At 36.1% G+C, this 27,782-nt stretch overlaps 1 protein-coding gene across 2 annotated transcripts in view; it reads right to left on the bottom strand.

Annotated features, from left to right (window-relative positions):
• Lrriq1 (leucine rich repeats and IQ motif containing 1) overlaps positions 1-27,782 on the bottom strand; it is a 183,645-nt gene that overhangs the window by 12,035 nt on the left and 143,828 nt on the right. Inside the window, exons 25-27 of one of the 2 annotated variants that reach the window (XM_037196787.1) lie at positions 15,914-16,046; positions 13,929-13,989; positions 4,947-5,067 (exon numbers count right to left, since the gene is read on the bottom strand). In XM_037196787.1, the coding sequence (XP_037052682.1) occupies positions 4,947-5,067; positions 13,929-13,989; positions 15,914-16,046 (315 nt within the window). Of the gene's footprint in view, positions 1-4,750; positions 5,068-13,928; positions 13,990-15,913; positions 16,047-27,782 lie in introns of those variants that run through there. The other variant, XM_037196788.1, reaches the window with a different exon arrangement.

Here is a 27,782-nt window from a genome sequence, read left to right as displayed (position 1 = left end):
TTTTGAAATTCCATTGAGATTTTTGTTAGTATTGAAAACAAACTGGAGCTGTAGTCTCTAATTCAAAATCATAGTATCCACTGTGGTAGATATATATGATCATGAAGCCTAATGTTTTTAAAATATCATAATTTTGGTATTTAATTTAATGTGAAATTATATTTATCACACATAATAGTCACTGATGTATACTTGATGATCAATACATGTTTGTTTAGTGATATAGCTTTTCTTCAATTTCATTTCTAAAGTACCATGAATAAAATATTAAAACTTAATATAGTCCAAGCTGTGGTCTTTTGTAAAGGGAAAACTGTGCCTAATTTACTCTTTATACAAATGTTCTTTGTATATACTGTTATAATGAAAAAAAATTTATTATTCTATTCAGAAAGTAGTAATTTAACACATGAATTTATGAACATGTTCATTATCAAGTTATTACCAGTTACCAACAAATGCATCCTCACAATATGATTTGTAATAAGGATGTTTCTCAAAAGCATTTCTCTTTTAAAATGAAGTCCATACTCAGCTTACTCATGAAAAGGTTTTTAGAGAGGCACTGCAGGAGGATGAGGCTTTGGAGTTCCTGACCAGAATGTTAGTAGAGTGTCTCCTGTGATAAACTTCCCTGAGTTATGAGTTACAGGACCAAATCAGGAGCCCAAATCCACAGCAAATATTTCTATAGATCAAAAACTCCATGATGGATAGACAGTGTGGTCTTGCCCTGAACTCTTCCTTGTGTAATATACTGAACACCAAAGTGAACTCTACATTCCCTTTTGAATGGACAATTAATAGACTGACTTCAATATAAGCTGGAACTATGGAAATTTGTGTCTCATGATAGGGTTATTTGAAAAACTCACCTGGAATGAAATCCTTCATATACTGACAGACTGTCCTCATGAATGCTTATAAATGTGAGGACTTGAGCATGGCAATGTCTCTTAGACACTAGAAAGTCTCCAGTTGAATTTCTACCAAAGCTTTTAGCTTCCTTAATCAGCATACCCTGCCTCCAGCGAAGGAAGAAGAAAATGTCATGTACTCTCTCTCTTTCCTACCTATTTCCCAAATGTCACTCAGTACAAGTGAAGCACACTGCTTACAAGAGGTGTTCTGCTCTCAACACTACGTTAATTGAGTCATTTCTGAACAATACACACTTCCATATTCAACAAAAGGGTTCACATGTCATGAGATGTTTCTATGTGTCCAAATGAGGGCATGACTTGGGGTTTATTATTCACTATTACAGAGCCATTGTGGATATCCAATTCTTTGCTAATTGTAAAAATGAAGGCTATCAAGAAAGCACAGAAGTTGCCATGTTAAGTATGAAGAGACAATAAGCATTCAATAAATGGCTTGAAAATTTTTATGCTCTACTCTTTATCAGCCAAGTTACGAATTGGAGGATTCAAGTAGCTGCTTTCTCTTTTCTGTGGGGATGGAATCTAATTTGTTAAATTCTTCAATTTTATTTATATTAGCTGTCAAAGAAAAATTATCATGAAGTATAAAGACAACAAAAGTAATTGTTTTCTTTTGTTTCTTTTTTAAGAGGGTTTCTCTGTGTAACCTTGACTTTCCTGGCACTCACTCTGTAGACCAGGCTGGCCTCAGACTATCTGCCTGCCTCTGCCTCCCAAGTGCTGGGATTAAAGCCGTGTGCCACTACACCCAGCAATAAAAGTAATTTTCAAAGCTATAAGTTGCTTTTACAGTAAAATTATTATTGTAATGCATAGTAGATAATAGGTACTAAATGGTAAAAACAGACAAAGCCAAAATAACTAATAAAATAAGATATTTTGCATAAATGTTATTTAAATAAGAAACTCACTTGACATACAAGTTTTGAATAACAAAGAAACCTCCATTCCTTCTTTGCAAACTTTATGATGGTTCAGAAATCTAGATAGTGATGGTAATCTTGGCTTCTTTTAATGAAAAGTAAAGACGAAAAGAAAAGGGACAAAAATTAAGAAATTCTCTGTGCCAAGATACAATTGCCTGTGACAGCTGGCATAGTAAAAGAACACACAAGAGAAAGGCAGTTCTGCTGTTGGTTCATTTTAAAATCTGCAATAAGACACAAAAGATACAACGACGGAAGAAGAGCAGAACATGTTGTTTCCTTTACAATATGCTAAGTAATATGTCACCCGATTTACACATTTTACTGATTTATTCATAACACCCTGAGAGAGAACACATTCTTGTCCCATTTTACAGATACTAAACGTATTCTTACAAGTTAGTTTATCCACAGTCGTATGACTTGTCTCTGATAGTAGACCTGAGATGATAATCCAGTATTTATCTAATTATGAAGGATACATTTTACACTATTATGGAAACAGTGGAGGATAGTATTTAGAAGAGTCCAAAGGCTCCCAGAGCATTTCACAGCTGTGGCTCATAAACTGCCCTCTAGATTTGGCTTTCAAAGTAAAAAGAAATGTTTTAGCTTTAACAGGGTGACAAGTTTTGAGAGAGAGGGAAAGCTCAAGGAAAAAGAGCGTTCAAAGCTATAAGCAGTTGGCCCAGGGCCATGAAAGCACAGTGTGTAAAATCTTTGAAGGTTAAAGGATCTCTATAAACTAAAAGGCTAAACCAATTATTTTTGGTCAAGTAACTAAGAGTAAAGTCCTTATACATGAAGAACCAATTAGCCTATTTACCTCTGCATTTGAGATCTCAGCTGCCATGCCTAGGTTGTGATTATAAAAACACTTACTCATCACTTATTTTGACCTGACATTATTCTAAATGCATTCTATTTGACTCTAACGGCAATTCTACAGAAAAGTAGTACTATAGTCCGTTTTGAGGGACTAGGTTATGTTTGACGTCAAGACTCACAGTGTTTACAATTATATTGTACGGATGTAGCAGTAGATGAATAATTACAATGACTAAGTGTTTTACTCAATCATTTGGATATTTAATTTAATCCTTTTCTAAAATGACTTATCTTAAAATTTCATTTGCTAAGCTTATTTAAAGACTGTTAGTGTTTTCAATACAGTCATCTATCATCAACTAATTGGAATTTCGTTCTGTGGGAATAGTATTATTCTGTTGTGTTACAGATTGTATTAGGTTGAGGAGGCAGTCTGCAGGCGTTGGGAAGGATAATAGAAGTAGGGGTATTCAGGTATGTTCACAACACATTTATACCACATCATTAAAAATTTTTAAATAATACAAAGGTAAGTATAAAAATAATCTAAAGGATTTATAATCAAAAGGAATTCATGAATTTTATTTAATGATCTTATATATTCTATGACCTATGGTTCAATGTCATGCATATGAAACACAAAGCTGTGTGTTACAGCATAGTTGCTGATTTATTGAGCAATTTGAGTTTTAATTATCTGATGGCATATGATCAACAAATTTTCTTGTTAGTGTTATTTATTTCTTCCTTTTCATTTTTTTTTCAGTGCTGGGGATCAGACTTAGGCTGTGCTTGCTAAGCAAGCTCTCTACTAGTAAACTAAACAACACAAGTCCTGAAGAAAAGTTTTGATACTCTGTACAATGAGAAAACAGTATTGTGCTTTTGTATTTCATTTTAGATTGTTCATTTTTTAACCTTTAGTGATTGAAATTGATATCCAATGCATAACATGGGTTGCATTACTCATATATATGTATGCCACAGCTGAAATCAATGTAAACAGCATATTCTAGCAAGAACTCCGAAATTTATATAAGATAGGAATTTTTCTTTATATCAGTAAACATAAAATATTGTTAAATCATACAGAGAAAATAAGCAGATTCTGTAAAGTAATAAATATGCCAGAACTGTAAAATCTTATAAATCTGGAAATATGTGCAAATTAGAGATATTGAAGTAATTATTATAAAAGTAAACCAACATTTATCACAGTTAAGTTGCATGCATAAAGGGATTTCAGTTCTTATAATCTACTGAAGCCCAAGCATCTGGATGAAAAGTAAGGGCTCCAGAAGCATTTTCAGGTTTGATTTTATCTGGAAAGTGCTAACTGTATTATTGATTTTTTTTCACATTCAATAGAATATGAATTTTGTATAAATATAAGATCAAAGAGTATTGGGATAATAAGGATAATGCTATGAACTTATGTGTAGACTTTTATTTCACATGTGTTTTGGAAAATTAACATATATAATATGAAGTGAAACAATTTTTGCATGTTACAGGTCATTTCAAATGGTCTATGATACAAATTAAATGAAAAATTAGAAAAACAGGATTTATTAATATAAAATTCCTCAGGATGCAGATTTTTTTATGTTTACTTTTTTGAGAGTTTATACCTGCTATATATTTTTGTTCATATAATTTTTTATATCTATAAAGCAGGCTGTTCCATCCCTAAATTAAAATTGAGAGATAATAAACATATTTGGTAGGCATGACTATAAAGTCACCTGTGACAAACAATCAAAATGATATCTTTCAAATTAAAGTACTTTTTAAAATCATGTTCATTTAATACTTTATCATGTAAAATTCTGCTACATTTGAAAATGTTTTCTTTAAGACATAACTTTCTTTGAACCATTTAATAATGACGAAGGCCCAAATGCTCTGGTTTAATATACAAATTCAACTTGTAAAGGTTATCCTTAGAATCTTTAGAAAATAAAAAAAGATCAAAGCATCCAACATGATCAAGAGAGTGGATGAGTGAGGAGCCTTGATTTACATAATCTAATTAAAGAAGTACTGATGCCGTGAGTTTTAGAAATAATTTAATTTGGTTCATATCAAAGAAGACATGTAAAGGAAGGAGAGAGGGCAAAGGCAAGTTTGTGGGTAGCACTGGTGGCTGGCACCCTAGCTCCTATCTGTGAAAGAATGCATGCTGGCATTAGCTTTGGTCAATTCGTCTGTGATGTCTAAATTAATTCTGAAGGAAACCATAGCTTACTTGAGGATCCCGATGAGTATCTGCGTGCCTGGCTTTTTTTTTCTCTGTTCACAGACAAAGCACTTCCACTGGTCATGGAAAAAAGGTCTAAATCCGTGTCTTCTCTGCTTACAAGTCTTGCCTGGGAGCAACGGGAGAGAATGTATACAATCATGAAACAAAATATGGCATTTTCTGAATGCAGCTCACATTACCCCAAATAAACAAACAGGCTCTGTCAAACAACCTTCTTCAAATGATACCACAATCCTTTATTGCTGCCCAGCCAGAACAAATGCACTATGTCAAAGCATTTTTTGCAAATAAGAGACGATTTTCAAATTGAGGTTCGCTATTTGAGTCTGTACAACAAAAGAAAACATTTTAGTACAGTAATTTTCATGAAAATCAATCTTAGAAGCAGTGGGCGAAACTACAAACAGCTTAACCTCACTTACTGACCAAGTATATTATTTAATACTTAATTAAACGTTAGAGATGCCATATTATATTACTTTTACAGTATTTGTATTTAGACCGGGTATAGCATTATTTTCTATCAACAATCCTTGACATGAATTTTCCATATTTGTGTATCACTGCATCACAGACTCTATCTACTTTTCTATTATAACTATTGTCAGTGTAAAATATTGCACTTTAAATGGTCTAATTTTGAGGTAATGTTAAATATATAGTAATTTCAAGGAATATTTTATGCACCCAAAGGATTATTCAGTCATCTGAAATTACAGTTGTACTTTATTGCTATCTTATAGTGATACTTAGCATCAAAAGAATTGCTTGTTACCTATAGGATACTCTCCTACAGAATGTCTTGTATCATTAGGAATTTATCAAGATTGAGCCGTGAAGTGGGGAGTATCCATTATAAAAAAACAAAACAGCCTCTAAGTGGATGGGATCTACCCCAAACCACTGCATAATTGGATTCCTATGAGAGAGTATTGTCCTAAATGTTTGATGGGAGGAAAATTTAAACACAGTGAAATAAAGGCAAGAAACCACGACTGTGGTTAAAAGCTATCTCTGTGTAATGAGTTACACAGACTCAAGGAACCATACCACCTCCTCCCCTCCCTCATCTTCCATCTCCTCTACTTCCCTCCCCCTCTTCCCCCTTCTTACATGTCTCCATCTTCCTCTGTCTCCCTTTCCTCCTCCTTTATCCCTCTTTTCTCCTCCTCCTCTCCCTCCCCTTTCTTCTTTGAACTCTGCTCTCTTCCTGGCTGCCCTGAAACTCTGTAGTGATAAAATTACAAGCATACACCAAATCTGGTTTGCCATTTTCCTTTCCTTTCTATTCTCATCTTCTCATTCTCACTCACAAATGAATGAACATATTTTTGGGTTTTTTCTCAAATAAACATAATTTTAAAGTTTGGGCATATTTATGTTGCATAACACATTTTAAATTTGTATACACTATGGAATAGTCCCCAAAAGCTATTGACATATGGATTAATGAGCAAACTTTCAAGCCTTCCGTAAACAAACCTTTGGACCATATCTGAAATTCAAACCATGAAACAGAAAATCAAATTTTTAAAGTGCAATTTAACAGGAACATATGACTTCACATACGTGTCATCTAACAGCTTAAATTTACATGAGTAAACATTTTTGTTTTACTTCATGGGAAGACAAAATGGTGGGATCCTGGCAGCCTTCTACAGAAAACTAGAATTTCACACATAGGCTCAAACCTCGAATGTTGGTGGATCTGGTAGAGTTCATAGATTATTAAGGTTTAAATTCTATATCTGACACATTGGCTTTAGCACTGGTCTATCAGCTAACAGAAAAACTGTATGTCTTTTCTGCTGTATGCATGTTATCATTGGGATATGAAATATCTCCCCAGAAGGCTTATATTCTGAAGGTTTGGTCTGAGCTGGTTGATCCAATCTGCGGTGATTGGATCATGAGGCCTCACAGAATTTTAGATTAATCTATTGAGAGACTAAAAAATCTATTCCTATAACTGGGAGATGTTGCAAAAATTGGAGGAAGGGCCGAGTTAAAAGAAGTATGTCACTATATCTTATCCTGGGATCCTTCCTGTGTCTCTCTGTCTCTCAGCTGCTGTTACCATAGTTCCAGAAACACAGACTCCTGTGACTATGGGCTTAAGCCTCTGTAACAGTGAGGCAAAAGAATCTTTCCTTCATCAAGTTTTTTTTTTTCATGTATTTGCCATAGTGACTGAAAATCAGACTGAACATGAAAAAAAAAATGCCTATTCAGTATTTTCTTTGACTCCACGGGCTCCAGGACTGTGGTGACTACTGAGGATGACCAGTCATATATGTCAAATGATGCAGTGTTTACATGTAACTTAGAGAATCCATCTCTATAGCTTAAATCATCTATCCATTACTACTAACAACTAACACAATATAAACTCTACATGGGTAGATGTTCTAGTGCACTGCATAGAAGACAGTAAGAAAGAAGTGTTTACAGGTTGGCCACACAGGGTATTTTCCCACATATCTCATTCTTATATTTTAAGTCAATCAATATGAGTCCAGTGAATACAAAAGGCTCACTGTTTTTAAAAAAAATATAACTAACCACAAATGAAATATTTGTTATGGAAATATGTTAAACATCATGTTAAATGATGGAATAAGCAGACTCAATTCAGATAAGAATATTCTAAATGGAGTTCAATACCAATTATTTACTAAAGAGTAACTCTGAAAAGAATGTTTTTTCAGTTTTGTTTTCTGGACACTTCCTTTTCTAGTCTACCTGTGCAGTTCTGAAGCCCACCTACATCTCACCAAAAGGATGCAAATTTGAAATAGAACTATATAAATATTTAGAGTCAGATCTACCTACAACTGCCACAACATATTCAACAATAAAGTTTTACATTATTTAGTAAGGAATAGGGACAATTTTCTAATCAATATGATGTTAAGAAACATCTGCATGCATTGTACTTTTTAAGTGAAGGCATAATAATATTATACTTCCAATTTTTTATGTATTTCCCAATGTGTATGTTTTTTCTGCATGCATGTCTGTGTATTGCTTGCATGCTGACATAGGATGAGACAGAAGAGGGTGTTGGTTCCCCTGGAACTGAAGCTACAAACAGGGTGAGACTCTAGGTTGGTTCTGGGAATTGAACCCAGATCCTCTGCAAGAGTAACCCATGATCTTAAACACTGAGCCATGTTCCAGGCCCTTAGTATCATACTTCAAAAACAAATAACTATCTGCTTATTACCTGGATTTAACAATGTATTTCCCACTCAATATTAGTCTCTAAGGTTATAATGGAGGTGGAAATTCATGCTGTCTAACAACATCTTAACCATTGTAATACTGGTGTAAAAAAAAAAAAATTGCCCACACAGCACGTCACATAAAACCATATATAATTTTATACAGTACATAATAATTGAGAGTGATAATAAAAGACTTTAGATCTATTGGCTAATGTAATTTTTATCACTGTTTCAGAGTATAGTTCTATTTATAAAAATAAAGGTTGACTATATGCATAAGGAGTATGCACTACACAAGAACAGTTTAGTACATATTTCATATACTATATCTGTAACTTGTAAGAAGAGGTCATATCAAGAGAAGGATCTATGCTATCTAGGTTTGAATAAGAGCAGTATATGAGGCTCACACAACAAAATCAATCAAAATGATGATATTCTTCTCAGTAAGTGTCCCGTTGTCTACTATTTCCTCGACTAATGAATTTCAACAATTTCTTTTAAACTGTTTTTTCACTGTATATTGTATCTGTAAGATCTAAATTTATTCTACTCGTTTTAAGTGTTTCAATAATCTGCAGATTTTGCAAAATCATTATATACACTTCAAATATTCCGTCAATTTTACTTAAGAACGTCGCTTTTACTTATGCAGAGCTGAATTACGAAGATGCTCTTTTTCATAGTAGGTGATTATCATTCCTTTTCTTATTAATAATGCAGAATTAGTAGGAAACCATTTTAGATGGCAGTGGGTAAGTTACTTTACATGTTTTAGATAGCTCTCTATATAATTTACATGCAACGAAATACATAGACCTGAAATAAAATTCAGTGTTTAAGATTCATGTTTTTAAAGCTTTCAATTAGAACTTGCAAGGAAGCTGCACAAAACAATACCAAACATTTCCTTGGTAACCTACACCTAGCTTGCCCATTAATTTGTTTATGACAAAAACAGAATTACCTTTGCTTCTTACAAGCCACCAAATCGGCATGTGGGATGCAAACCTACTAGCCACAGTTCCTGTTAGGTCTTGAGTAGATCTTACATGTAATATTTGTTTTGGTTGTAGTTTTATTACTCTTCATTATATGTTTATATCATTATATCTTCCATTACAATCAAGTGAAAAAACTCTTTCATTATTCCAAAGAACACCCTTTACTCTTGGTCACCCTCAGGCTAACGAGCAACTACTGATATGGTCTCTATTTAGCACTGTGATGTTCAGAAAATTATATGAGTGAGATTTTACAGTTTTATACTATATAACAGTCTGAGGTAAACTCTTTAACATGGTGTTCTGTGTGCATGTTAATGTTTCCTTGCTTGTTGTCATGCAATCACTTCATTTTACATCTATTTAACCTGTGTCCACTGTTATATTTCCACACACTGAGTGGACTTTGGTTGTGTTAAATTTTGCAGCTAGTATGCACAGAACTACTACAAAAATGTTGTGCTGTATTTAAAATGAATATGTTTTCAAATTCGTTGAGAATTTTATTTTATTTTGTATTTTTGGTATTCTTTTTAAAATTTATTTTTTTTTTTTCATTTTACATACCAACCAGTTCCCCCTCCAATCCCTCCACACCCCATGTACTCTACCGACAGGGTAAGACCTCCCATAACAAAGCCTGGTACATTCAGTTGAGGCAGAACCAAGCCCCTCTCGACTGCAACAAGGCTGAGCAAGGCATCACACCAAAGAAAATGGGCTCCAAAACGCCAGATCATCTACCAGGGGTAGATCCTGATTCCACTGCCACGGGCCACTCAGACAGACCAAGCTACCTAAGTGTCTTCCACATGCAGAGGGCATAGTTTGGTCCCATGTAGGCTCCACAGCTGTGGGTCCAGAGTTCGTGAATTCCTGGGAGCGTGGTTCTGTCTTTAGATTTTCCCACCATGATCTTGATCCCCTTCCCACCCTCGTACTCATATAGTCCCTCCTCCCTCTCTTCTACTGGACTTCCAGAGCTTGGTCTGGTGCTTGGGTGTGGATCTCTGCATCTGCTTACATCAGTTACTGGATAAAGGCTGACAACAGTTAAGGTAGTCACCAATCTGATTACAGGGAAAGGCTAGTTCAGACACTCTCTTCACTATTGCTAGGAGTCTTAGCTGGGGTCATCCTTGTGGATTCCTGGGAATTTCCCTAGCACCAGGTTTCTCTCTATTTCCATAATGGTTCTCTCTATCAAGGTATCTCTTCGCCCTCAGTCACTTCCCCATCTCGATCATAGTCATCCTATTCCCTCATGTTCTCATCCCCTTTCTCTCCACTACCCCCTTTCCCTGCCCTCAGTTTACTCAGGAGATCTCCTCAATTTTCCCTTCCCAAGGAGATCCATGCATCCCTCTTAGGATCCTCCTTGTTACCTAGCTTCTCTAGAGCTGTGGGTTGTAGTCTGGTTATTCTTTGCTTTACATGTAGTATCCACTCATGAGTGAGTACACACCATGTTTGTCTTTCTGGGTCCGGATTACCTCACTCAGGAAGATTTTTTCCTAGTTCCATCCATTTTCCTGCAAAATTTCATGTCATTGTTTTTGGCAGCTGAGTAATACTCCATTGTGTAAATGGACCACATTTTTTTTTATCCATTCTTCAGCTGAGGGGCATCCTAAGCCTACCTCAAGACACAATTATACCACTCTTGGGCATATACCCCAAGGGATGCTCAATCATACCACAAGAACACTTGCTCTTTGAGAATTTAAAATTTTGAGAACCTATTTTGATCATATTCAGCCATCTTTGTACTATTTTTTTTAACAAATGTTCATTTCTTTGGGAAAAATGTGCAATAGCTCATCTATTGCATGTACGTTCTTAAATTTTCTTCATTAAACTTCTTTAATTAAAAAATAATTCAAATATAATTACACCATATCCTCCTCTACACTTTTCTCTTTACAACCACTCTGATACTACCCTTTATTACTCCCTCTTAAAATTGATGGTCTTTTTTTTCAAAATTTAAAATTTCAAATTGATCATTTTATTGTTACCTATATGACATTATTATATTGTTAGATACATTTACATGTAAATATATAAATACAGCCTGCTGAGTTTGTTAATGTTGATTGTGTGTATTTGTTTTCAGGGATGATCAGTTATTATTGGATCCTGTATTAGTGGGATCAACGCTGGGAAAGATTGATCCTCCCTCTATCAGTAGTCATTAGTTGTCTGTGTTTGCTTAGGGTTGGGCGGGCATTCTGTGAGGTTTCCCTCTTCTCTGTCAGCATGACCCACAACATGACCAACATGCCAAGATATCCCTACAGGTTTAAGAGTGGCATTCACAATCTGGTGGTAACCAAGAGCTGTCTAATTAGACGTAAGGCACATTCAACAGGAGGGAAATCTCATCTGGTACTGGAAACCTAGTGAACTTCTTGGGACAAGTAAGATCACGGATGGTATAGTACTACTATTACTTTACTACATTAGCATAATCCCTAACTATAATCTGAAACTTATCCTTATACCCACAGATAAGTGTGGTTCTCACACTGAATCAAGACAAACAAAACAAAACCTTCACTTTGCAGCAAACAGACCATTAAAGAAAAATCACAACTGATCATAATTCAGAGATCATGATGTGCTCAGCTCGAACGGATGCCATCTATAGTATAACTGCTATACCTAAGCCTCAGGGAAAATCATACACAAACTGGCTTATTAGATCCCATTCCCTAAGGTGCAATGCCTTAGTCAGCCTTGATGCAGGAGGGAGGAGCTATGTCTGGCCCCATCATGGTATAACAGCCTGTGTTGACTACTCAAGGGAGGCCTTACTCACTATGAGGAGGGGGTGAGTGTGGGATGGGGGTAGGTGGGGAGAGCAGGAGAAGAGGAGGAAGGGGGAACAAGGGTTGATATGTAAAAGGAAAGAAAATATTTTTAATAAAAAATTATATATAAAAAGAAAGATTATAACAGCAGAGAAACAGGATGTCTTCTCTATGATGGTGTATCCTAGAAACAACAGAGAACTTACACATAATATCTTAACAATATGGTTACCTAGCAATTCTTGAACAATTACAATACCAGTAGATATGTTAACATGGAAGGGGTAATTCAATAGACATCATATCCCCAAATTTTAAAATCTGAATCTATTTCTAGAATAATGTGAAATATGACGGTTCTCTGGAAAACCCAAGAATGTGATTCATTTATCAATTTAATTCAATTACCAACATACTTTTCTATATTTCCTCATACATTTTACAATATTATAAAATGATATTTTCTAATTTCTTTCAGTTGTGTAACATGCTTTGGCCTTATTTAGGCAGCGATATTATTTTCTAGCTCCTTTACATGCAGAAATTGACTTTGATTATGCTTTATGCTATAATATTGAAGTTTGATAAGAAGTATACATAATAATTTTTATCTCCACTATTAATAATTTGTTGCCTTTTAATGTTTTTTTCTCCTTTCTTAAAAGTGGCCATTAATGAATTTGTGCAAAAATATAGCTAATTACACACAAACACATATATAATTATGTATATATGTATTTATTATGTATGCATATATAATTACATATTACAAATATTTATATATGTAATAGTAACAGTCTGATGTACTAATATTTCTAATGTAATATGCATGACACTATCACAGAGGAATTTTACTAAAATAAAGAAAACATTTAATGAATGATAATTTTGAATAGGAACATAGAATTTTTCCCTTCCTTCCTCTCTGTCTCTCTCTCTACATATATATCTATATCATACACACATTTATATATATATATGTATATATATATGATATATATTTAGCAATTATTGTTCAAATTCAGGGAAGTCTTTCAAAATTGTTCAAGAAAACACTATGTAAGTGCTCTGACAGCCATAATATTATTTTTTATCACAAAGAAAATTATCTTTGGAAATGAAATTCTCCATGGAAAACAAAATATTAATCCATTTTCTTGGGCAATGTAGAATCTGAGTAAGGAATATTTCTTAGGTTTCATGAATAGGAGGTGTTGTCCACTTTCATCACCTACAGCAGAACCATGTACTTACCAGTCCTGATGCCCTCTTTCAAAAATATCTGAAACAGCACTGAAATTTTTCCCTTTTATGAGATTCACTTTTCTAGATCCCATGTTGACCACATTCCTCTATTTACAAAGTCTTTCTTCAAGTACCATACAGAAGAGTGAATTTAACAAGCATATGCCTTCCATTTTCTAGACTACACTCTTATTACTATGTTTAGAATGTGGCCTTAAAGCTCAAGTAATACCAGAGTATCACTGAACTCCATAAAACTTAGAGGGGTTAAGCTGCTAATCACTTGCTACTTTTAATATGGTTTGATTTTCCAAGCTGGGAACTCATATTGCTGTTACTTTCCAGTGTAATCTACAAATTCAGCTCTTAAAATTTTGAAGAAAATAATCTCATTAAGCAATTTCCCATTCAGAGTAATTTTGTTTAAAAATGGTAACAGGTTAATATTTTCACATCTGTCAAATAAAATTATTATTTTAAACAATGTCATATTGTAACATTATATTGCAAGTCTAGAAAATACGTTATTATTTTAGCATATGGCATTTGAGGTCACCGCAAAATAGATACAGTTGTGATATTTCATAGCTTACACATATTATGAACATATTTTAAAGTGTTATTTATTGAGTACGTGTGTCTATAACATTTTTCTGTAACTTTAAACATATTTCTTACCACAAGTTGAACTCTTCCACCATTAAGTACATCTGGATCTAACTCAGGCAAGAAGTGATTGCTTCACGGTGACACAAAAGGAAAACAAGGTATAGTAAAAATACAGAATAAAAATATTAAAAAATACCCAAATATCTTTATTTATAAAATAGAGATGACAGTTTTAAATTATGTTATATAATAAATGCACATATTACACATATATTTCCATCATTATTTATAAATTAAGTTTCACAAAAATTAATTTCTACATAACACTTCAACAGTACCTCTCTTTTTAAAATATAAACATTAATGAGCAAAAACCTTAAAGGACCAACTATGATAGTTAATAAATTATAGAAAATCTAAGTGTATTTTAATGGCACGTACTTACTTTTTTCTCCATTTTCCTTTGGTTCTTTGAGACAGGGTCTCATGCAGTCTAGGCTGGATTCACCATGTAGTCAAAGGCAAGCCTGAACTCCTGGTTCCTTTGTCTCCCCTCCAAGTTCTGGGACTACAGGCCTGCATCATCACTTGTAGCTTTTACAGTCTTAATCTTTTATTTGAGATAGGCTAAGTTTTCTAGTTTAGTGCTCCACTATGTTTAATGTACCCTACTAATATTTACAGTGAAGTTTAATTTTACCAGAATATTGACATTTTTCTTTTGATAGATTTTTGTCTTTGTGAGCTATAGAGATAATGGTGGTCTTTGCTTAGAATCAAAGGGCTGTGTGGCCTGAGTAGGGGTGATAAATAGATCCATAGACTTTGCCGGGCAGCCAACCTAGCCTAAGTCAGTGATTCTCAGACTAACAAGTGACCACTTCTCAAACAACACTGTGTTAAAAAAATAAAAAGACAAAAATTGTGTGGTTAGAGAAGGGGTGGTGGATCTGGGAAGAGTTGGGGAAGGAAGTGATTATGATTAAAACACACTATATAAAAATTTTAAAGAACTACTAGAAAAAATAAGGCAGAGGGTTCCTGAAGAACAACATCAAAAGATGATTTCTGACTTCAACATAATACACACACACACACACGTGCATTTGCACACATATACGTGAACTTCCCAAAGTGCAGATGCACACACACACACAAAGTTTTTTATATTTAAAAGTGATTTTTTAATAAATTACACAAATCTTTTATACATAGTAAATACAAAATAGAAATTCTGAAGAATTGTTTGTTTCTGCTACTAGACACAGATTTTACTTACTAGTAAATGATAATATTCAATGTTTAAACATCTAAAATTCACCTTAAATATTGTTTATATTTTCCACTGTACCACATCTATATTAACACTTTAACTCCTTACCAAGATGTCTCATGTCTAGTTAATAGAGACAAATAATAGATTTTGTTGTATTTGTTATAATTCTAAGGATGATAAGGAAGAATTCTTATGAATTCAGTCAACCTGAATAATGTGAACACGAAATAAATTTGTTTGAATTAATTGGAATGCTTAAAAATAAAACATGAGAACTTTTGATGGCTTTCTTTCTTTGTTCATAATAAATACGTCAAATAACAAACAGCTTCCATTTTCAGTTTTGTTTTTATACGATGTCCACATTTTGTAAGAAGTTAAATGAGCTGAGGTCCTCATATGTGAAAGTTTAAGTCACATTTATCATCATAAACCTTTAACCCAGAATTTTAGCTGTCAATTTTATATAAAAAATTAAAACAAATCTATATATTGACACAGCCACAAACACTGGATACCACATGTTTTCTTTATGAAGTCAAGGAGACTGCATGGTTTGTGTGTTGGTCTTAGGCATAACAGAATAGAGTTCTTCCTAAACACTTTATGGCGAAAACTGTAAAGAACAATTAAATCCACACTGTATGAAAGCCTCTGGCAATGTGATGTATTGGCTTTTGGCTATGAAGTTGTATTTGTTTTAGCACAATTAACCCAGGTTTCACTTTTCAAGATATGTTTACGATATAAAAATTTAATTTAAAGGAAATGACCTCACCATTTCAGGGCTCTGGAACTAGTTGCTTCTGGAATGCCAACTTGTGTATGAAGCCACTGGTAGGTGTACTCATGACTCCTTTCTGACTTTTCATTCATGGTGGTCGGCTTGGAGAGGGCATCTTCCTCCTCATCTTGGGAAGAAGTTTGTAACATTCATCATTCAAAGAATTCAAACCAGGGCAGGTAGCTCACACAATATCAAGAATTTCATCATAATAAAAGAAATATTGACTAATGCATGGTGACTAAATAATGTCAGTTGTTAAAAACTAAGCATCTCCTCTATTGCAGTTTCAATTACATCTATTTTGAAGAATAAAAGAAAATTTCTAATGCAGCTACCATTGTTTAAAAATAGTATCAATTAGAAAACTCGGGGTTTTTTTTGTTGAGACAATAGATTTTCTTATATTAACAGGCTTGCTTTTCAGCTTATTTTTAAGATCTAATTGTCCTTACACCATCCTCATATACAGTAGAACTTACAGATTACAACCAAGGCATTTAAAACAGATTTTTGATTTTACAGAACTGAGCTTTGTATAAGCTAGTATTATTTTCAATTATTAATAGTGCACAACAGTTATTCAAAACAATAAATTTCATTGTGATATTTGCATACATGGTAGAGGAAGGAACTGATTCTCAAAAGTTGTCCACTGACCTACACATACCACATGCTGTGGCACAGGAGAGCTCACATTTAGCACACATCCAAAGTAAGTGTACAAGTATAGAATGTGCTAAATGAAATCTTTATGTTAAATTGCAAGAATTTCTCTGTCTCTGTTTCTCTCTCAGCGTGTGTGTGTGTGTGTGTGTGTGTGTGTGTGTGTGTGTATGTAGGTGTGTGTGTGTATACATGTGTATGTATGTGTGTGTGTGCGTGTTTGTGTGTGTGTGTGTGTGTGTGTTTAGAAAACCCTGCAGACATTGCTACTATGTCCGTATCCCACATTTCAGCATTCCATCTTTACTCTGTAGAATTGTTTAGCACTGTGGGCTAGCTCTATTATATTGCTGCTTTTGTGGGGTGCTCATGATTGACCAGGGCTTGCTGGTGTTGTAAGCTTGATAGACTGCATGTTTCTAAAGTCAATTCATGCTAACTAAGCCCACAAGTATATAAAACTATAAAATCTGATGGTTAAAAAATGCCAATATTTTCAGGTGCAGCAGTAATTACAACATTTAGAAGTGCTGACTTAAATTGCAAGTTCAAGGTTCATCTGGGCTATATGAAAATCACCAGGCAAGACAAAGAAAGATATTGAGGAGGCATTTAAATAAAAGGGAGTAAATAAGTCAAAGAAAATTGAATGTTAACTTATTAATTTGAGACATCTCATTGCTTGAATCAGAATATTTTTACGCTTTTTGGAAAATGAAGCATGTCTTCAAACTCTTACTGAATATGTATAATATACTTCTGTATACACACAAACTTTAACATGCATAATGCTGAATACAATGAGAATGAACATCTTACATATCTTTTTCCTGTAAAGGTCTGAGAAATGGCATTGGCTTTCAATTCAAGATGTTAGGAAAGTCTAAAGGAAGGGTGCTTGTTTCTCTAATGTCTAAGTTACTGTTGCTTCTGGTGCTATTACATGATTCTAAAATGTCCACAACTCCTGCCAAGCAATCTCCAGGCTACCCTTCACTAGTTACAACTGGAGGAAGAATTTCCTCACATGTCCAGGCTGGCCAATGAATTCAAGGGCAGAGAAGCATTTGATACATACCGAAAGTGTAAAGCAGACTGGCACAAAAGGAAGATGTGTTCTCACAGTTACTCTACAAAGTGAAGCGTCTCCTCTGCAGATCCTGGGTTCTGAACTACCGTTCCTGATTGACCACACCAGGTACAGTTCAGTGATATTAAACAGTAAGACTTCAGTGAGTCTGAAGGTCAGCTGAGCAAAGGCTCAATGCTTACCCATCCTTACTATGTAGGAAATGTTATAATAAGTGTATGTAGCTTAGAACTATCTGTGGCCTTCTGTTTCTTTAATACTGACATTTACTGCCATAGTAAATTTACTTATCAATGCACTCTTGGCAAATATCTCCAATTCTTCATAACACTAACTGGTTTCACGGCAGAACTCAGACAAAGCTCTAAACAATTCCTGTGTAAAGAACAGATCTTTCGCTGTAAGGGAAATGTATACAGACCATCATTAAACCACAGACTTGTATATGGGCTGAAGCTCAGCATAAGAAACAGACCAAGTACAACGTGAACTTGGCTGACTCTGACCCAAAAGTAGTTTAAAGTTGAAGGATGTGGTTCCATCCCAGCTCAACCACCCCAAGATTATCCTGTCACTGAGAAGAACACCCAAAGTAAAATTCACTCTGAATCATACAGAAGGCCTTCTTCAGCATCTTTGTTTGGAAAAATCACAGAGGCTTAGATTACTTTACAGGTCTCTCTGGTCATGTTGTTTCATAAGCCTCTCTGTTCATTGTTAAAGGAAGCATCATTCTGTCTATAAGAGGTTAAATCCAGGACCCCACTGGCCTTTACTTTGCATCCTGCTTTACCTGTTTACCTGTTCTCTGAACCTCAGAAAGCCGACTTCATTTGCTACTAGCTAACCTCTGGTGACTTTAAACCAGAGCTTTGAGTAATTTTAATTAAAACAATTGTTGGACTCAATAATAAACTGCTATGTCATTACTATAGACAAGAAAAGAAAACCTGAAAAACAAATTCCATTTTGCAAAGGCAGCTACTTTGTAGCACTTTAAAGTAAGTTATTTTTTTCCCCATAAATTTGTTTGTTTTCACTTAAATTTAAATTAGAATATGGATTCTTTATATTCTGTTTCCAGTTGGTCGCAAGACAAACATTATATGCAACAGAATTCTCATCTTAAATAAAGTTTTTGTTGATTAATATAAAATACCAAGTTGTCTGGTGATCAGATTTTTTTTTTCAAATTTATTTTAATCGTGTGTGTTTTGTTTGCATGCAGATGTGTGCAACATATGCATGCAATGCCCTTGGAAGCCAATACAGAGTGACAGCAATCCTGGAAATGAGTTCCAAATAATTGGAGTTATTCTGTGAAAGTTGGGAATTGAATTCCAGTCCTCTACAAGAGCAGCAAATGTCCTTAACCTCAGAGCTATCTCTCTAGGCTCCTGATGATGAGTTTTCTTTTATCATACCATTTAATTTATTTTCAGGTAACTTTAGCAAAAAAAATCTCTAAAATTATATATATTTTGGGAAACTTGGTATTTGCATATAGTGCCCTAGACATTTTTCACAAATAGTTTATTGAATTCTTGCTTTATGTTGGCATGTTAAATACTTTAAAAGTTATTGATAATTGGACAATATTGTCCAATTATGGCTGTGATTTATTTTGTTACTGCTAGGTAAACAACATTAGCTCATATAGTTATTTACTAATTTTATATTATATACTGTGAAAAATGTTTCTCATACTTTCAAGTTAGAAACTACCTAAATCATATAGCATCTTCCTTTATGTTTTTGACAAAGCATAGAGCCTTTATTATTAATGGTGAAATGTTTTTCTTACTCATTGTTGATTTCAATTTTTTATTCTCTTTTCAAAAAGGCCATCTTTCTAGGCATGCATATCTGTGTATGTCTTAAATATCATCCAAACTATATGTCATTTTCCTCTCATGGCTTGCATCTCTGAATTCAATACACTGCATGTGGTGTAGGACTCCAGGAAGAAATTCTACACATTCTTGGTGATTTTTCTTCTACAACAAAACTCTTCAATTTATTCTTTGTCCTTATTTGTCACCTTCTGTTCTTTTGTAATTTACTGCAATCTGTTATATCCTGAACCTAAGATGGGCGTGGTGGCTCGCCCCTACATTCCCATCATCCTGGAGATTACAATAAGGGGATTGGTGTGAATTTAAAGCTGGCCTGAGCTATAAGAGTAAGACATGACTCAACCAACTCCAAGCAAATAGAAGACTTTAAATTTCCTTATCTTTCAAATACATTCATTCCTTACTGTCATTCACTTCTCTGCTAAATTAAATTACACAGGCCAATTTTCTTCTTTCGAATACCATATAAACCACATTTTTATTGCTTCCCTTCAGGTTATTTCATATTTTTTTTAGATGTTGGTTTGCCAGGGTCCACATAGTTGAACCTCTTATATGCATCACAATGTGCTGGCTTCTGGTAATGACTGAGTAGGCAGAGTTTTCTCTCTCATAGGGCTAGCAAATTGAAGGGCTAGGAATGAATGACTTCCATCTTACTTCTGGAAATATCTTATATTGTCAGCTTCATTTGAGAAGCATTACTTGTATTCTTCTTCATCATTATCATCATCATCATCATCATCATCCTCAAGTTTGATTTTGCTCTTGAACCTTCAGGTCACCCAGAATGGATAGTCTGTAATGATGTCTGGTTATTCTTTACTTAGCACCAATATCTAAACATAAAGTAGAGTAAGCATACCTCCATGATATATCGTTATTATGGTCCCTATTTTCCATGCTTGAACTATTTTGCAAAGGAATGAACATGCTGTCTTTTATCCCCCATTATCTTACAAGCTGCAACCCTTTCTTCTAGCAAGCACCACCACCTCCACTTTCAAGTCTTTTATTGTATGTGATTCACTGAGATTGATTAGGGTCCAGCAAGAGCACAGATAGGTTGTGTATTGGAGCACAGACTACTTTTCTGCGGCAACATTACTATTTGCCAACAACTATTAATTGTCATTAGAACCTCAGTTAGGGGTGGGGACTCTGTAGCCTCTTCCCTGATGAAATGTTGTAGCCCTAATATATATATATATATATATATATATATATATATATATATATATGGATCTATCTAATATATATACCTGTCTCTCTAAGCAGACAGACATATATATATGTATATATATATATATATAATATATATCTGTCTATCTATCTAAGCAGACAGACAGATATATATCTGTCTGTCTATCTATCTAAGCAGACAGATATATATATATATATATTATATATATATATATATTATATATTAACAGGCATTGTGTAGGTAACCATCAAAACATCATTGTACAGTTTCTTCAAGTTATTCTTCTACTTCCTTTCCTTTCTTAATGTGGTATCTTGAACTGCTAAAGGTATCTGCCTACTAGTAATGCTTCAGCAAAATAGTTTATTCTTGATACCAATTCATTGGGACTGTACAACAAATTAACATTCTGCTAAATTATGAAGAATTTTGAACTTACTCATGGTTTGAATGAGAATAGCCCCATATGCTCCTATATTTGCATGTTTTGTCCCTGTTTGATAGAACTATTTGGGAAGGATTAGGAGGTGTGGCCTGGGTGCAGGAAGCATATCAGTGCAAGTGGACTTTAAGGATTCAAAGGCCCATGCCATTCCCACTACCCCAACCCCTGCCTCTCCCCCACCTCTGGTTCTTGTGGATCAGGAAGTAATACTCAGCTACTGCTCAAATGCCATGCTTGCTAGGACCATGCTCGTTGCCATGATGATCATGGACTCTAGCCTGCTGCAACCATAAGCCTCAATAAATGTCTTCTTTTAAAAGTTTTCTTGGTCATGCTGTCTTATCTTTGCAGTACAAAAGTAAGGAAAACTTCAGACGTCACTGCCATTACTCCTCAAAAGTCTTGTTTCCTCCAGATTTTGTTTCCTTACACTTGCCCGTCTTCTTCTGCTCTTGTAACCACGCACCACCATCTCCTTTGAGGGCTCAATTCTGGCCAGCCCTTTGGATGTCAGAGTATATTCTTCTCCGGAAGTACTCTCTCTGTACTATCTTACTCTTAGTTATACTGCCTCATGTCCTGACTTCCATTTGAATTCTTCAATCACTATTTTTATCCCCTTGTGAGAGAAAAAAAATATTTTGTTATGGTTTGAATCTGTAATGCCCCAAAGGTTAAAGTGTTCTCCAATGCAATAGCCTTGAGAATGAAGTGGGCACTAGGGCACGAACTTCACCAATACGTAAATCCACAGCTAGTGCAATGGTTAGATGGACAATGGAGGTAGCAGAAACTCTGGAAGGTAGGCCTAGCTGGAAAGGTCACTAAAAGATGAGACTTTGAAAGGCATTTCTTGTCACTGGTCCCTTGCTCTCCCTCCTCTCTCCTCTCTCTGTCTCTCTGTCTCTCTCTGTCTCTGTCTCTGTCTGTCTGTCTCTCTCTCTCTGCTTCTCAGGTGCCATGAGGTGAGCAGTTTCGTTCTCACACATCATCTCCAAAGTGATGCTTTGCCTTCCCTTTAGCCTCAAACAACAAACTCCGTAGACTGCAATCTCTGATACTGTGAGCCAAAATAAGTCTTTCCCTTTATTTGCTGAATTGTCTGTCACAGTGATGAAAACCTAACACGCCTCTTTTAGAAAATCCATCATACCTCTTCAATCCCACAGCTGAAACTCTTGTTCCTCAACTGTCTCTGGATAATACACAAAGTGGTTTTTGTTTGTTTGTTTGCTTGTTTTTTAAATAGTAGACAAGTCTTGCTTTAAATCTTGAGAAGCATCTTTTAGATGCTTTAGATGCATTAGCACCAGACACACTATAGTTACCCAGCTTCTTGTACCTGCAAGCTTTTTCTTCAATGATGATATCTCTGCTTCAAGTTTTCAAGTATCAGTTTATAAAAACTATTCTTCAGAGTAAACCATCTGACTTTCAACAATGTTTTTTATACTTAACTTAGAGTAGCTATTGGTATGGTTTTAATAGGTTGGTTGAATTTGAATATTTGGTCCCCACTTGACAGTGTTATTTGTGGAGTCTGTGAAGGCATTAGAATGTGGTCAGGTGGACTTATGTCATTAGAGGTGGGCCTTTGATGGTACAGCCCTGATTCTGGTTCAAGTTTAGCTTTCTGCTTACTGATTCATCAAGACAAGGAGACACCTTGTCCTAGTTATATCACCTCTGTGATACAATATGAACCCAATCAACTTGGGCAGGAAAGAATTTATTTGGCTTATATATCCTGACATTGTCCATTATTGAGGGCAGCCAAGACAGGCACTCAACCAAAACAGAACTCTGGAAGCAGAAACTGAATCAGAGACCATGGAGGTTGGACCATCTGCTCATGTATGTGTGGCACTGACTACAGTGGCCAGGGCCTTCACTTATCAGTCATTTATCATGAAAATGACCTAGGATTTGTCTGTAGGCCAATTTGATTGAGGTATTTTTCTCAGTTGTGATTCTTTATCTTTTCCCAAAAGACTGTAACTTGTGTGAAATTGACAAAATAAAACAAAAAAACTAAAAAAAAAACGTAACTAGCACGATTTACCTCTTGTCAACTTTATACATAATACTCACTATTAAAACAATTTTCAGTGTCATAAGATAAAACATAATATAACTTTAAAAGTCCCATAGCCTTTAAAAATTTCAAACATGTTAAAAGTACTTAAAAATAGTCAACATCTTTTTAAAAAGTCCAATATCTCAGCTGAGTGTGGTGATGCATGCCCTTTCATCCTAGCACTTGGGAGGCAGAGGCAGGAGGATCTCAATGAGTTTGAAGCCAGTCTAGTCTACAAAGTAAGTTCCAGGACAGCCAAGTCTATTACACCAAAAAACCCTGTCTGGGAAAACAAATACAAAATAAAAAGTCCAATATCTTGCAACTGCGACTCCTGTGAGATAGAAAAAAAATAAGTGAGTTATGTACTCTTTTTCCAAGAGGGCACAACTGGGACAAAGTTACAATTATACCAAAGCAAAATAAAATTCAAACAGTGCGAATAGTTCAATGCCCAATGTCTGGAACTCACTCGTGATCTTCTGGATCCTAAAAGTCTTGGGTGGCTCTATGTCTGTTCTATTCTCATAACATACAATTTGTCTCTTAGGCTCATGGTTGCTCTACACCCGCTGCTTTCATAGGTGATCCCCCTACTGTCCTGGCATCTCTAACATTCTGGGGTTCTCAATTGCAACTACGGTTCCACTTTCACCAGTGACCGTTCTTCAGGGACTCCAACCCTGATGCACAGTGCCAAACTGCAGCTGCCTCTCTGTGATTCCTCCATGCTGTCAAAATCAGTAACATGTGGGAGTCTCTTACACATCACCAAGCTTGGCTGCCAGCATATGATGCAGCCTCCTTCACTTCCCGGCTTCTGGACCAGAGCTCCTGTGTGCTGACCCTGAACAAATTCTCCCCCAAAGGTTTCACCTCAATGATGCTGTTCTTTCTTAATAAGGGCTAATATCTCAGTCCTATCTAACCAGCATCAATTGTCCTAAGAAATTCAAGTTTCACTTCAGTGGTTCTTGTCTCTTAACCACAGTTGATTCTTCAGCCCCAAGTGACCAGAAACCACAGGCTGTTAATTCTAATATATCACATGAACAGCCCTGATAGTCTTTGCTTCCCTCTGAGACTTCATAAGCCAAACCTCCATCATCTGGATCTCTGTCAGTATTATCTTCCAAGTTCCTACAACAGCTTATTAAACTCTGAGCACTCAATGGCCTTTCCAGCTGCAAACTCCAAAATTCTTCTATAATCCTCCCTTGAAAATCCATGGTCAAGCCAATCTCAGTAATATCTCCCTCTGTGGTACCAATTTGTCCTAGTTTGGCTCCTGTTACTGTGATAAAACACCGACCAAAACCAATCTGGGGAGGAAAATATTTATTTGGTTTATACATCCTAATCACTGTCCATCATAGTGGAAAGTCAAGGCAGGAACTCAAACTGGGCAGGGACCTGGAGGTAGAAACTGAATCAGAGACCATGGAGGAATGATGCTTACTGGATTGCTTCACATGGCTTGCTGAGACTGCATTGTTACAGGACCTAGGGCCATTGGCTCGGTGGTGGCAGCACTCAGAGTGGGCAATGCCCACCCACATTAACCATTTACTAACAAAATGTATGCAGGCCTGTGTGATGGCTGCATTTTTCTCAATTGAGTTTCCTCTTTCCATATGAGTGTAGGTTGTGTCAAGCTGACAAAAATCTCACAAGCACACCCATCCCCAGCATGTTGCTATGGGCATCAACTGGGCTACATTTTCCCTGCCATGATGAATTGAAGCCACAGATCAAAACAAATCTTTCCTCTGTACGTTGCACCATTAGGTTTTATGTCAAAGCAACTAGAGAAGGAACTAGTACAAGGATACTCATTTCAAGGGACCCTATAAGAACTCCAGGACACCTGTCTTTATGTCATATAATTTCCTATTTTTAATGTGTGTTTTGCCTCTTAATATAAGCTCTTGATAATATTAATGCATAATCTGACATCACTCAGGAAACATCGGTGAAAAAGGAGCATTTGCCATAATTGTTCTTTCTGTACTTAAAAAGTGCAGAGCTCTCCTCTTAAATCCGTTGGACAGGCTCACATTTCCCCCGACAACAGGGGCGGCTCTAATATGCTCCCCAGTAGAGGTACAGGGCCCACTCTGCTATGTGCTACAGCTGGTGAGGGGAAGGGCCATCTCTCCCATTCTCGTGACATTGGGGCCAGCTCTCCCACGTGTGTCAAGGAGTGGGGGTGGTGAGGGCATCTTTCCCTCGCCCACGTCACTCTATGGCAGAGGAGCCCGGGCAGAGTCAGCTCTCCTGCTCTCCTGCCCTCTGGGCTAGCTTAGCTGCACCCCACCAAGAGGGTCAGCTCCGCTGTGCTGCTCTGGGTAGGTGCAGGGCCCACTTTCCCACGTGCTGTTGATGGTGTGTGTGTGTGTGGGGGGGAGCAGTGCCAATTCTCTCACTCTCATGACCTCAGGACCAGCTCTACCACTGCCACAGGCAGCAAGGAGCAGGGGAGGGGGGGCGGAAAGGTCTTCTCTCCTTGGCTCACTCTACCATATAGCAGATGAGGGGTGGGGCCAGATCTCTCAGGCATGTTTGCGGGGTGGGAAATCATCTGCGCCCGTGTCAGCTTGTATGCTATGTGGTGGCATAGGTGAGGGAAATATGCCCTCCCAGCCCACCCTTTATAAACCACCTGTGGTAGGCTGGAGAGCTGGCCTCAGGGGCATGAGGATGAAAGGGCTGGCTGGCCCTGCCCATCACTAACTGCAGCAATCTGGAGTGGTGAGCCTTGCCCCTTGCCTGGGCAAAACAGTAGAGCTGGTACCTGGTGGTGTGAGTACCAGAGTAGGTGAGCTGAACTTGAGCACGTGAGAGCAGCAGAACTGGCCCAGCTCCTTGATGCATGCTTGCATTTGGGTGAGCTAGCTGGGGCAGTGTTGGAGAGCTCACCTGAGTGGTGATGATGAAGGAAAAAATGGTGAGCTGATTCACCCAGCTACGACCCAGGCCCAGAACTAAGGCTACGAGTTAGCCCACCCCAACATCCACTTCATCTACGAACTGCTGGAGTATGGAGGGAGGGGGGCAGACTTGCAGATCCAAAGCTACATGATCTCCATGACACAGGACAACAACAGGATATCCAAGAGGAGTCTCAGTGAGAGCCTATTATCAATAGTATAGCAGAAGCCAGAATCCTCCAACTAGACCAATGGCTCATTGCAATGAACACTTACAGGTAAAGATGGATGGACTAAAGGGTATACTGTGTGACTCACTGGGCCACACTACAGCTTCCATACCAAGATTAGTTTGTTTGTTTTTGATTTTACTTTTACGTTTGGTTTTGCCTTGCTTTGCGGAGGAAGGTTGCAAGGGTTGAGGGTGGAAATGAGGGGATGAGGAGATGGATGGGAATGGGATGCATGATGTGAAATTCTCAAATAATGAAAAGTTAGAAAAAAGGGTGCAGAGCTATAATACAAAGGCTTTTAATTCATAGACAAGCCTGAGTATTACAGAAAATAGCATATGTTTAAACATGATTAACTTAATTACTAGAGTAGGAAGGAAAATTAACTCTGAAAGTCAGAATTATATTAGAATAATAATAATAATAATAATAATAAAGACAACTAAAACTAGCAAATCCAAACACAGAACCAAGAAGATAACCTCTTCATAGTTCCACAGCATATATAAGCTTAGAGAAGAGCAGTTTTACTTGAGAGGTTCATCAAAAGAATGAAGTAATTTAAAAATTCATGGAAATATTATTCTTTTCTTCATAAAAGGCAATAAAAGGTACTCATTAAATCCATATGCTTCAAATAAATCAAATTTCTAAATTTTCTGCATAATATCCTATACGGAGGGAAATTAAGATTCAATTATCATTAAGGGCACAGAGAAATAAACTAAGTAGTTATATTTTTAATTCACATGGTAACTTTCCCATGACTGTTTCCTTTTGCACTAATGGCTTTTCTCAGTAATATAATTTTGAAATAGTCTTGGTTTCATGAACAGAGATGAGTTCATCTGTTTACCAAATGCTTTTGGGGGACATTGTTGTGGCTACACAAAATGCTTCTTCTCATGCTGTGAAATATTTTAAGTCATTTTGATAAATGGGTGACTCTACGTAGCTCAGGCTGGAAATACTAAAAAACTGCTTTATAAAGCGTAAGTGGTTTGGATGTGTTTAGTAAAGAAATTATTACCTCATACCTTGCAAATAAAGGACAATTGAAAGTGGAATTTGGCATAAATATACTAAGAGAATTTGAGTTTCATTAGCATCTGTATAAATACTTGTTGATAGGCTGTTTACGGCTTCTTCCTTAACCAAGCCAATCTGTGGCTGGAAAGCCTACAGTATTGGCAGGAAACCAGCAATTCTCTCAGAGCCATTTGAATGTGACAGCAACATCACTATTCTTTAAAGACATATTTAAGTATACATGCGCTGGATCACTAAGGGAAAAAAAATGACTTCATGAATAAAGACGAGGATTGTTGGTAAAAAGATTAAAAACAGAAACTTTGGGAAGGT

Source organism: Peromyscus leucopus, chromosome 18 (assembly GCF_004664715.2).
Source record: "Peromyscus leucopus breed LL Stock chromosome 18, UCI_PerLeu_2.1, whole genome shotgun sequence".
Taxonomy (NCBI): Eukaryota; Metazoa; Chordata; class Mammalia; order Rodentia; family Cricetidae; genus Peromyscus; species Peromyscus leucopus.
Note: the sequence above shows the minus strand (reverse complement) of the source record. Positions and strands in the feature narration are given on the sequence as shown.